A 13,561-nucleotide genomic window follows, 5' to 3' on the forward strand; every position below is an offset into this window, starting at 1 on the left:
AATCCCTTACCTGAAACCCTCCAGCTTTCTACAACACTCGTTCCCAAGAAGGCTTAAATTACTGTTTTGAGAGTTGCAAATCAGTGTTTACTTCATAAAATGGAAGCCATGCCTCGACCATTTTTAAAAATTAAGTGTGGGGTGGGGGAGGGAAGAGAAACCTAAAAGACAAGAATCATAGGGAAGAAAAATGAAAGGGAAGTCTCATTTTAAAATTCTGCAACCCTCTGAATTTGGTATCCTCTTTCTTAAATATCTTCCTCTCGTCATCAGGCAGGATGCTACCAATGAATTAACAAATTTCTCAAGAATGTGAACATTTCTAATATAAATTAATTAATATGGATAATCCTTACAGGGTTTTAGATTTGCTCCCATTAAAGACAAATGTGTTTTTTAGTAAGTTTAGTTTGAAAAATAATTTTAAAATTCAAAGTGATCTACTAGTTATAATAAAATGTCACCAGATCTGGTATCACCCTTCTATCAGATTACTGGAAAGAAACATGAATTTTATGAATTGCCCCCAAATGTGATTTATTTATTTATTAAGAACAAAGAACACATTAATTATCACAATATAAGTAACTCTTTTAATATTTAATTTCATCATGTTGCTATACGTATAGTAAAAATTAAAACCATGTCTATTATTAAAAAAAAATAATAAAGTGTTTAAATAATCCTACCAGTGATCTTATCACTGAGCAACAAATGTCTTAGGTTTGGTATTTACTCAGATGTTTATCTTGTCTGCTATTCTCTGTTATTGGTTTATTCAAAAAGAACACCCACAGCATAAATAATCTAAACTTTTAAATGAAAACAAGTGAAAAAAACCCTATAAACATTTGACATCACCAAATTCAATAGATCTAACTAGAAATCCAAGCAATAAGCTTAGACATTTGAAAAAAACATAAATTATTGTTATACAATTCCATAAGTCACGTACATAATTTTGAATTATGGCAATAAACACTGTAAACATGAATACAATGAATTAGTTTTGTACAGAATGATCTTTTAAAAGGCAATAAAAGAAAGTTACAATGTAAGTTTAGAAAAAAATTCAAATAGCTGTGACACTGGATTTTTCAATAAATGATTTTGAGCTAAGTTTGCAATCAAGTACATAATATTACAAACCCAGAATCATCACATAGAACTTGATATGTCTGTTTTCAAATGCGTCTTAAGTCTCCCCATTAAAGTGTGAATTAAGATGCCGGAGGAAATCCCCCCTGGATGTAATGGATGGTGGGAAAACTGCTTGACAGAATTCACATACTCGAGGTATATGCAGTTCTGAGCCTGTGCCACTTAGTACCGATAAGTCACTGTCTTGATTAGGAAAGGGCTTCCAAACGGGCTGCAGGAAACAAATAAAAACATCTTCTGTTATTTGTATTTAAAATCAACTTGCACTGAATTTCAAATTCAAAATTTTTGAACGGGTTATGTGCGTATATATGAAATTCCCTAATATGAAAGCGAATTACCTTTCCTTTAGAATTGGCATGAGAACATGACTCAATTCTCTTTTTCATAAAGGGCATAATTTAACTTTAGGAATCACTTAAAATACACATTCATGCACTTTATCTTCACACATTAAAACATCTTTCAGCTTTAACACCAGCATGTTTTAATACCCGTTATCCCAACGGGTTTTGGAACAATAGTCAATAATTGAGACTTTAAAAAAATTAAATTCTATCTCTTCTATTTTATATTGGAACTTTAAGTTATAGGACCTTTATTAATACACAGCATACTAGAAATGATGTGTGTGTACATGCATTTTGATCAAGAGCAATGTAATTTCGCTACTATTTATAAGCAAATACACAATGAATAAATCATATAGAAATAAGTGTTCTAATTTTTGAAAATAATTTTTTTAAAGTATGAAACAAATTCTATTGATCAGTTGTTTTTTAAAACCTCAAATATTTAATCGTTCAACAAAGTCCAACATTGGATGCATTCTTTTGACTTCTTATTTTGCTTCTGTTACAAGCACATACTTTGGCCTTCTTACCCTTTCTTGTGGCTAACTAAAGTGAAGCCTGTCAACAGTTGCCAGTTAAAGGATTATGGGAAGCATAATTCTACAGAGCTACCTCCATTACTATAAGCAACACCTACATACTCTTAACTGTACTTATTAAAAAATATCTAGAAGGGCCAGAAAAAGCATTTAGTTCAAGAGTAGGTGCTCAATATATGTTTGTTGACTGGAATATCTTATTTTCCTGAAATGTTGTAAACCAAATTATTTCTAAAATTTGCTTTCTTATCTTGACATATCTAAATTCTGGCACTTTGAGGAAAATCACCTCGAAATGCCAACTTAAAGAGACCCCTTTGTATTCCTGTTACTAATATGTTTTTAAAATAACAACCTAGTTCAACTCCTGACATAGTATTAGTTTATATTCCCTTAACCAATCTCTTTCATCCTAGTTAACCAATCATTACATAAACAGTATATTACTAATTGAAGCATTTGGGTTTCACTACATCACTGTCTATAGATTATAAACATTTTAGTGGACAGCTGTGTACGGTTGATGTAAATATACAAAGTCTGTCTAAGCACCAAGATAACATTCAAATATCAGTATAGAGGGTGTATAATAACACTGACTCAAATACTTTTGTGAGAAGTGGCAATTTTATTACAAAAAACAGTAATATTAAATACATATTTGAAATCTGGAGTAAAATAATTTCCTCTCTTCCATGATAAAAGAAAAGCAGTAATAATTGTGAGTATATAACAGAGTTAACTAGATTTAAATTTTAGTGTTGGCAGTTTAAACAAAAAGTACAATTGATTAATATGCACCACTCTAATGGGAAATTGATACGGATATAAATAAAAGATTGTTATGTTAAAGATACTTTAAATTAAGATCTAAAAATAGTAATAGACTCAGAAGCAATTTAGCTTCTAAATTGGATGAGCCAATCTTCTACTGCCAATTTATTTTCAAAGTCCATACTTATCCTTCTCTATTAGGAGCTATTAGTTCGGATTTGAGCTTTTCATAGAATTCAGTTGGGACCCCAATCACTGACTCAGCAAAAGTAGGAAGAAAAGAAAATCACATAGAGCAAAAATAAGCAGGTATATTTTAGACTTTATTATGATAGCTGAATGTATAAAAAAAGGTGTTAAGTAGTAATGATTGAGATAAAAGTAAAAATTTGAAATATGCAACCAAAATTTCACTTCCCTTTGTTATTGACAACTCAAGAATTTTGTATTTCTCATAGCTTTATCAAAACAAATAAAACAACAAAATGTTTTAAAAAACCCATTTTAAGAAATATCCTTTGAATCCTAAACTGTAACATGGCCTTCAAAACAAACAAATTTCTTTGCCTTTCTGCCAAAATATCAATTATCTAACCTTATGCCCCACGTCTTGTGACAGCTCAACACCAATTCTCCTGCATTTTTTAAGCTGAATACTTTTCCATCAAGTTGTAATCACATACCAGCTGTTTCCCTTGCTGTAGCCTAGAAAGCAAATGCACAATGCAGGGTGCCATCTACTGAAACATGAATGCACAGACTAGTAAAAGAACAAGCAAGAGATGTAATGGAGAAAAAAATAACAAGCATTAGAACTGATGCACTTCACAGCTCCACAGGAATTCTACTTGAAATAAATAAAATTGTTTAATCTGTTTCATTATGTAGTAACTATAACTGTGACTATGATGTGAAATAAGGTACAATGTAGAACATAAGTGAGTTTACAATTAAAGCTTATTGTCAGAGATGCCTAGTTTTCTCCACTACTAAAATATACCACAGCTTGACTACTGCCTTCTTTGTATGCTGATTTAAAAGTCTATAACCTATAAAAGTACTTATAAAGCCAAAGGGTATTAATCAAGTTGTTGGTGTTTTTTGGTTTTTGGTAAATTAAGTATCTCAAGGCAAAGAGAAATCAAACAAATGTCTGCAAGTTATATTAGACACTTTTACCAATCTGCATTTTTTATGAGCTTCTGTTTATTGTAACAATTACATATTTTCATTTGCCTTTAGGCATTAATCACCTTTTTTTTTTTGAAACTTAAAGAATCATTTTGTAATAGAACCTGAATAAAAGGGAGGGTAGGAGTGGATTGGGGTGGGGGGGCTGTAAGTAGTCTGCAAGCTTTAGAAACATGAAAGTATTTGATTAGAATCATACATATGTAGAGACTGTTTAAAAAATGTATTAGGCTGCAGATTAGAAACCAAAACCAAAACCAAACCCTACAGATCTACGTACTGTATAACTGAGAATGTAATAGAAGTATTATTTGAAAGACAGTTCGCTTATTTTCAGAAATAGAAACATACAATGTGATTATTTACTTATTAAAAAAATCATGCATTCTTGTAAAGATAAGTATGATACACACAAACTTTTTGATAAAAAAATGCCACCTGCTTCACAGAATGAAATTTAATAAAGAATCCTATTATAACAATGATACCGAGTTAAAAGCTTTGAATAAGGGACTAAGTAAGAAAATGACACACACTAGATATGGATACGGTTTACATGTATTTTAAAATGTGCCGTAAATTTTAAGGTACTTTTTAATAGAGCTTCACCATATTCATCTTTTAAATTTCATGTCATTTATTACAGGACTTGGATATTTTTATTGAAAGCTTAACTTCGGCTAGTCATTAGTTTAAAAAAGGTGTCTGATAATCTGAAAGCTGCATATCTGTGCATGCATGGCAAAATGTGTGTTCACACTTAATATATTTGTTAATGCAAAACAGTTACCTGCTGTGGTCCTCGGATAGCTTTTCCTGGGTAATCGAGTGAAGGAAAAGGTGCATCAGATGGGTCCTGAAGTGGGAATGTATTTACATATAATGCATTATGGTCTCCAGGTGGCAAACACGGAGCTCTATCCAGAGTTGTCCTGATACAAGTATTTACAAGATTTGAGGGTTTTGTTTTGTCAGTTGTTTTAAGGTTTTGTATAGCTGAAGCTATGGGGTCAATTCCCTGAATTTCAAATAAAGTTTCTTCTGTTTTGACAAAGTTTCCCGGGTTGTCTCTTGGCTCCATATTAAATTTATCCTGGCACATAGCCTCACATGAGGCAGGACCAAGGACACTGGGTCTTTCTGGACTGCTATGTAAGAAAGTAGAGTCACTGTCCGTAGGTGGAAACTTGACATTGAATTTAGAAAGTGATTCAAAAGAGGTGTCTTCCTCATCTTGGCCCAATCCTCTTGGTGCGACAGATGTGATGCATGGTGCACCTCTATTTATATCATCTTTTGCCTGAGGCTTAAATAGCACTTCTTGTTTATCTGTTTTATCCGTACACTGTATAGGCACAGAGCACTGTGTCTCTGCAGGGGAAAAAAAACAAAAGGAAAACAGTCGCATTTCAATCCTTCTTAAAAATCTGAACATTCAATTAGCTTTGGATAGATGAGTATTATTTTTTCTACTGGCTTTTACAGCAACTGAAGACAACTGGGATTTTTTTACATTTGCTACCACCTTACACAGAAATATTAGCAGTCTCCAGTGGGTGAATTGGAACGTAGCTTATTAGTCACAGTTTAACTACTTTGTCTTTTCCTAGGTCCTTGTGCTGTAAGCCTTGCATCTTGTTCACAGTTATACTGCTCTATACTTAAAAAACATTTGCTTGTAGTGTATACATCTAAACATTTTATCAGTAATGGAGCTGCAACTGTGAGCTTGCTTAGACAAGTAAGTTATTAAAAGGAAAAACCCCTACCAGGCACATATACAGTATACAGGTTATGAATCTATATGAATTAGGTCATTTACTCCCCCTAATATCTCTGTGTGACAAAGTGTATCACCAATCAGCTTAGCCATTGTCTACTCTTAATACTATGTGAGGGCGTGGTGGTGGCGGGTGCTGGGAGAGAGAAGACTGGAGGCAAAAGAAGGATGAAATTTTAGGATGCATGTTCAGAAAGCTCTATGTGAATATATGATTTTCTCATCTTATTAGAAAAAGGCCTCTGTAGATAACAGGTAGATATCAGGTAGATACCAGGACCTCCGTAGCTCATTTATCTAGAAGCCACTTATCCAACAAATTCAGCTCTCTAGGACATAGGCAAAAGTTAGAAAGTAAATAGTGCTTTTCAGGAGTCAGGCTAAGAGCCACAAGGCCCACAGATGAATTTTGCTCTTATTCTCATTTTAGATTTATTCTAACAAGCTTGATGATGTCTCCCTAGTTCATTGCTGGTAACAAGCAACAAACTACAAGGTATGGATATGAATTGTTGAAAGCAGATATAGATATCAGTAAGAGTTGAAAGCACGAGAGGAGACAAGAGAAACAAAAAAGCAGGTATAAGAACTCAGAAAACACTACAGTCTAGTGTAGAGCGAACAAGGGCTACATTTTTCAATGCAAAAAAATCAATGATCAAAGCACTCTCCATGTTGATGATACCGAGACATTAGAAAAAGCTAGATTATATTCCACAATGTTACTTCAAGAAGACAGTGAGGGACTTCCCTGGTGTTGCAGTGGTTAAGAATCCGCCTGCCAATGCAGGGGACATGGGTTCGAGCCCTGGTCCAGGAAGATCCCACATCTGTGGAGCAACTAAGCCCGTGCACCACAACTACTAAGCCTGTGCTCTAGAGCCCTCGAGCCACATCTACTGAGCCCACGTGCCCTAGAGCCTGTGTGCTGCAACTACTGAAGCCCACGCACTCTAGGGCCCACGTGCCGCAACTACTGAGCCCGCGTGCCACAACTACTGAAGCCCACGTGCCTAGAGCCTGTGCTCTGCAACAAGAGAAGCCAATGCAATAAGAAGCCTGCACACTGCAACAAAGGGCAGCCCCCTCTCACCGCAACTAGAGAAAGCCTGCAGGCAGCAACGAAGGCCCAACACAGCCAAAAAAAAAGAAAAAAAAAAAAAGAAGACAGGTTAGAGGTTGGTAATGTGTATATTTTCATTAAATGGACAAAGGGTAAACATTTTATTTTAAACTAGCACTTTAAAAAAGTAGTCATCAGTGAAGTTATACATTAACCAACGATGCCTGTTTGAGCAGACGGGGTATACAGAGCACTGCGCACAGTGTCTGTCCAGATTCGTAGGCACTTAACAAATGTCAGTTCTTTTCCCTTCCTTTGGTCTTTGCAGACTTGTGACACTTTTCTCTCTTTTGCCACAGCACATTTCAACACAGATGTTTTCTGTTTCGACATGATTGTAGTACAATGCAAACAGCTTCTTTGGTTCACCCTGTTACATGCCTACTAACCTCTCTTTAGTATGTACCATCTTCTCTTACTGGATTACAGCAGCCTTTGAACCACTTCCTTGCCTCTAAATTTTTCTCATATCCACTCTATTGTTTACACTGCTTTTGCCAACCCTCTCTTAGTTTTTCTAAAATACAAATCTGGTCATGTTACCTTCTTAATAAAACCTTTTCATGGTTCTCCAAGACCTTCAGCCCTAAAACTCATATAAAGCTGTGCATGATTGGCCCTTTGTCACCTCTCCATGCTGTCATCTTTCACCACATCTGCTCTACTCCGTACTCCAGCTATAATGAACTTTGGTACAGTTGTCCAAACAGCCATGCTCTCTTGTCTTTGGGCCTTTGCACATGCTGTGCAGACTGCCTGAACTTCCCACTTCCATTACTCTTTGCCTGACTCTTATTTGTCCTTCATGTCTTGCTTTAGGCATTAATTTCTCTGGATGGTTCTCCCTGGTTTCCCAAGACTGGTTTAGTCATGACTCTTGGGTGCTCTGAGGACTATACACTGCATTGTATTTGCAAATATACCTCTTTCTCCCATTGAAGTAGGTTTCTTGAGGTCCTAAACTATGTTTTGTTTCCCACTTATCTCCAGTACCCTGCCCAGTGCCTGCACATAGTATGCCTTCAATAAATGCCTTCTGAATGAATCTGTGTTCTCTTTCCCACAGAGCCTAGCATAATAATGTACATTTACTAGATAATCTGTCTGTAACTAGGAGTGGTACAGTACTTGAGACCAAGCTCAATTGCTGTCATTTTTCCTGGTAGCAGACATAAGAGTGGCAGGAAATTCTAGGAAACAGTATTTTCTTTGTAGATTACAACACCTGAGAAGGAGGAAACACTTATCAAAATGCTCTTCAGTAGAACAGGAGAATAAAGAATCTGCTGCTGCTGATAATGACAACTATTAACATATACAGCACTTCTATGTGCCACACACTTATAACCATTGTTTGTGCATTAATTTAGGGGTTAATTCCAGGGCTACACAGCTAATGAATGAGTGACAGATCTGGAACTGGAACCCAGGCAGCCTAGAGCCTGTGTTCTGAACCATTATGATAAATTGAACATGCTGGTTTCTAAATTATAGAGAAGAGTCTCTAAAATGACAGAAATGTGCTTTGAATTTCTTTTCCAGTAGTAGATATCCCCTTTGTGAAGAAAACATGGAAAACCCAAACAGGTATAATAAAGCATCTATTTTCTTTTAGTATAGCTAGCTGGCATACCTCAGCACATTAAAGTAATCTTTTGAATTAATCTATTCAAGCAATGAGCGTTACTATTCACACACACAAAAATTTTTTTTTAAACGTTAAGATTTCTAAGGTTACTAGAAATCCAAGCTTAGAAAACTTAAAAGTCAAACAAGGTGCATGAAAGCACTTGTCATTCTGACACTATACTAAGAAACATGATCAGGTGAGCTAATTGTCTTTCTATTTTGTTTTGTTTTGTTTTGTCAAGACGTGTATTCCTGCAAGAAAAAAAAAGAAAAATGAGAAAATTTTTTAGGTTTCTAAATTTTAAGTATAGGCTGTCCATTTGGATGACTTTTCAGTTTAATTACCTTGTATATTGACAAAAGAAAAAGATCTGAGGGTTATTTTAACCTCTAGTCCTACATCCTTGTCTCCTGATCGCCACTGAAATATGATCCTACTTCATGGACCAAACAGTACTTTTTTTTGAAGCCACAATTACTTAAACATACATTTTACCTTTGTCCTTTCTCAAGGCTACTGTCATGTGGATGAGAAGCAAAAAAATAAAAAGAAAATGTACAATTCTACTAACTCAGCAATTTATGAATTATATCTGTTTACTTAAAAGTAAAAATCAAATTTTAACAAAAAAATAACACAGGGGCCAATAATGTTAAATAAGCTCTTTCCAGCTGTATTATGCAAATCACATTTAAAATAGTTCCTTTCCATTTGTATTCAATGTAGCGTTCACTCTTAAAAAACCTGAATAGGCATCTTTTTCCAAAATATTTCTTTTTCTTTCTTTCCCCCTTTGATCTACTACTGTCAGAAGCATAATATTTGATATTGTGGTTTGTTTGGAGCCAGCAAAACTCCACTGGAGTCTGTAGCACAAAAGACCTAAAACATTTCAAGAATAATGTTGTATTTATTATTTGTGACACAGTTAATATAAAACATAAGAATAATGTTAGGAAGCAGTTTTAGTGGGAAGGAAATTGAAGTTAAACACTCAGCATTCTAGTTGACAAATATATACTCAGATTTAGACTTGTGCAATTTAAAAATGGCCAAAGTATTAAGCCATTGGTAACGGGGTAGGTTCTTTGTGTAACAATGAATACGTCACCATTACAATGTTTTGATACTACGCTGATGTTCAAAAAAGAATGATTAATTGTAGGTACTACATCTCTATAGCTAGTAGATTTTAAATAAAGATAATTCTTTTATTGGTACTTCAGAAGTACCTAGTGTCTTCAGTCTGCACAAAAGATCAAATTCTCAAGAAAATGACAAAAATTAAGGTGGAAACATTAGAGTTCCTTTTGGGGAAGCAGAGGGAAGGGAGGGGAAGAAGTAAATTATGTTTGTCTACAAAGATTGTTATGCTTCTCCAACAGCATACCGTGTACCTTTTCTGAAAATAAAACGGTAGTAGTAAGCAAAAAGTGAATTTACCCTATAAAATGATTTTTTAAATAGCCTAGCTATAAGAGCTGTAAGAAATGGAAAGTGATCTTTAATTAAAGGAGTGTTAGCACTGCTGCAACATCTTTCAGAGTAAAAACTGTAAATCACAGCTCTTGGGAATTGTAGGTAGAATATCTCAAATGACAAGGGTAAAGGAGAATTTATCATTATAAACCATCAGTTTACCTTCCTTTTGTTTACAGGGGTACATGGTAGCCAGATTCAATCCCTGGTATTTTGCTATTCATATCGAACTACTGAGGCAAATACCAGGAAGCCGGTCTGGGGTTTTAGGGAAGGGTGGAGCTTCTAAAAAACACACTGCAATATATCTGTAAAACAGATATTCCTTTTAAGTTATATTTTATACTTAATTTGTACTTTGTACGTCCAACAGAACTGGCCTCATGAAATGTGAAATGTTTATTTCTTCAATCAAATTACAAGAATCTATCCATGGTGCCCAATTAACTTTTAGGCAGAAGTTAAAAACAAACCTAATATTATAATTTCACTTAGCTCATATGTGATAGTGTAGCTTCAAGGTTGCTTACTAATGTATCAATTAATGTTTAATAAGACCCCCAAATAGCAACTGAAGACTTTGAGAGATATATTCTATATTTATTTTTCCAAGGTGGGACTTCTCATTAAGATGATTAGTAATTATGTCATTCAGTTCAATCTACATAGTGCCACATAAAATAGAGAGGGAAAAGGCCAATAATTATACAATGCAATACATTACAGAATTTAAACAGTACTTACCCATTATAAGTGGTGAGAAGCGCAAGTTATAGATCCTCAGCACTTAATAAGGATTTAGAAATATTTTCACAATCAAAAATAAATCAGTTTCAACCAATAAAATTAATATTACTGTACATTACATCAAACCTTACCAGTTACAGTGGCTGGTACATTAAGTTTGCTTAAGTGGTCTTTTTGTGCTTTGGCTAGCATGCATATTCTATGAAATTCTTCTTTCAGATCCCGGAAAGTCTTCTCTATATAACCTCTAAAAATAAATCAACATTTTAAAATGTAAGGCTATATCTTCAAATTTTAAAAATCATGATTGAATTTACATAGTACTTTTTAATGTACCACAAAATAATTACTGAAAGGTTAAAGTTAAAGAAAAATCATTTTAAATTCCTAGAAAATGTTTCCTAAAACAACTTTAATATTTGGAGAGCCAGGTACAAAGTAAGTGATAAATTAAAGTTCTAATACATAAATGTAGCAAAGACTAGCATACCTACTTATTCATATATCACACTTATGCTGGCTGTCTCATTCTTACATTAGAAATTTCAGTGTATTGACTTTTTGTCCTCTGTGAACATCTTAAATAGAAAAAACTAAATAGTCCTCACTTTGATAAGGTTAACATTAAGAGCCATCCATATAAAACAATGTGGCCATATTACTTGTTCTATTGAAATAGGAGAACTTCAGAGAATTCAGTTTTTAGACCCATCTTTGCTATTAACTGTATGACTTCTTTAGGTCATTTTAACATGGAGGAGCCTTGAGCTGGTCTCTTCTAGTTTGGAAAGGCTGCTTTTTCTTACAATTGCTAAAAATTTAAAATATGTACATAAAAATATATTTCAATATTTATAATTTGTAGGGTTGGCAAAAAAGGATATAGAACTACCTTTCATGGAATAAAGGAATGCCAAGACTCCTTGGTGAAGTTTCTTTTCTTGGAGAAGAAACCTCTTGTCTTCTTACCTTAAAGATATAAAATGATTACCACTTTAAATTGCTTCTAAACTCAAATGAGAATGGGTTACCAGAAAACACAATAGAAAATTTATCTTCTTCAATGAAAAATAAGTTTTGTTAGCTTACAGATATATATATATATATATATATATATATATATATATATATAGTACAATAGATTTTTTTTTTCCAACGAGAACATTCAGGGAAAAAGGAAAATGAAAGTAGAAAAATAAGATGAAGGCATGAAGTATTTCTGGTAACTTCTTCAATTACTATTTCCAGTATTGCTAATTCAAGAAATTTCCTCAAATTCATATCTTGATGAAATTGCTACTCTGATCACCAAGCATCTGACATGACTAGAAACTTTAAGAAAAATATCCATGTGAGTTTACTTTTTTTTCCATTGTTGGCCTATACATTTAAATCAATGTCTCTGTATTTTGTTACAGATTCTTTGCTGAGAAATGCGGCTGTATTAGAGGAATAAAGAAAACCAAGCTACAGCTCCTTAGCATTTAACAAACATTTTAAAGATAGTGCAATTATGTATTTAAGCTCCTTTAACACAAGTTCCTGCCACCACCCTGTGGCTTCTACTGGTATTACATTCATCATGACACAAAAGTCAACATTTTGATTTTTAAAAAATCTTCAGTCATACCTAGAGAACTTTGTGTACCTTTTAAAACTACAAATTGATAAATCCAAATATTTGAAGAAGTCCTAATATGATTCAATCATTTATAATTTGGCCAAAACTGTGTAGGGTCTTATTTAAGTTCAAATTCAAACCAGTGTTTTTTATATTAGGTGATTTTTTAGATTTTATTCAGTTAAGGTCATTAAGCTCTTACTAAAATGGATGATTTTACTTCATTGTTTCTTATCATCTGAGTACATCTCCCTTATAATCTTGCTTTTTAAAAGGTTCTTTCAATTTCTTAAGAGTCTTATTTGTTCTTTAGGGAAAAAACCTGATTCTAGTTTGTTTCTCTTAAAATTAGTATCTTCTCCAATTTCTTCAGTTTATTGCTCTACTTTTTCAGCTTTTTCTAAATACTAGTGTTTGCTTACCATTTCTAAAATAGTGTATTACTTTACAGTAATTAGTAAAATATAATCTTAGCAACCCAAACAATTATTTTTATATATTATGCCATTAGACTTAGGTAAAATAAAGATCATTTGCTGCTGCATACTTTTTGTCTGACAAATGTTTAGGCCATGTCTTCTTCTGGATTAAAACAGCTTTATTAAGCTTTATAAAGCAGTCATATCAAAAGACATTTTCACATTCACAGTTTGTTTTTAAAAGTGGTAGACAAGGCTTTTCTTTAGTGTTATGTGCAATTAGAACACTCAATGGATTTTAGTGTGGACTAGGAAAAAAGGCAACATTTTAAAGCTAACCAATCATTCAGGATGCTACAAGTATAAAAACAAACTCTTAAAAGGTTATATTATATTAAATCTATAGCAACAAAATCAGAGAAGAAGTAATATTAAGAGAACAGAAACATTTGACAATTTAAGATATTAAATAAATAATAAAACAAGTGATTAATAGAGTAATTAATCTGCTTTTAAAATTTACTATTTGAAATTCTCAACATGAAATAAAAATATTCTATTAGGAGCTAGAAAGAACCAAAAAGAAGTGCTTCTGTAATTTTAGTCTGAAAATGAAGATAGTTACAGAAAACAGTAATGAAGACTACTCCGATTTTCAAAGTACTGATTTTGACATAAAGTAGGAATGATTGCTTCTGAAGTTAAAGAAGCCTAAAAACTAAGGGGTGGGGGTGGGGGTGGGAA

General features: G+C 33.5%; 1 protein-coding gene across 8 annotated transcripts in view; it reads right to left on the minus strand.

Annotated features, from left to right (window-relative positions):
- Nucleotides 1–487: 487 nt before the first annotated feature.
- TANK (TRAF family member associated NFKB activator) overlaps nucleotides 488–13,561 on the minus strand; it is an 88,798-nt gene continuing 75,724 nt past the window's right edge. For 6 of the 8 annotated variants that reach the window (XM_032636987.1, XM_032636990.1, XM_032636986.1 and 3 more), the window contains 4 exons: nucleotides 11,670–11,746; nucleotides 10,909–11,024; nucleotides 4,809–5,389; nucleotides 488–1,372 (listed from right to left, as the gene is read on the minus strand). In XM_032636987.1, coding sequence (XP_032492878.1) covers nucleotides 1,196–1,372; nucleotides 4,809–5,389; nucleotides 10,909–11,024; nucleotides 11,670–11,746 — 951 coding nt within the window. In that variant the 3' untranslated portion in view covers nucleotides 488–1,195. Of the gene's footprint in view, nucleotides 3,588–4,808; nucleotides 5,390–10,908; nucleotides 11,025–11,669; nucleotides 11,747–13,561 lie in introns of all 8 variants that reach the window. The other 2 variants (XM_032636992.1, XM_032636988.1) reach the window with 2 other exon arrangements.

This window comes from Phocoena sinus, chromosome 7 (genome assembly GCF_008692025.1).
Source record: "Phocoena sinus isolate mPhoSin1 chromosome 7, mPhoSin1.pri, whole genome shotgun sequence".
Classification (NCBI taxonomy): domain Eukaryota; kingdom Metazoa; phylum Chordata; class Mammalia; order Artiodactyla; family Phocoenidae; genus Phocoena; species Phocoena sinus.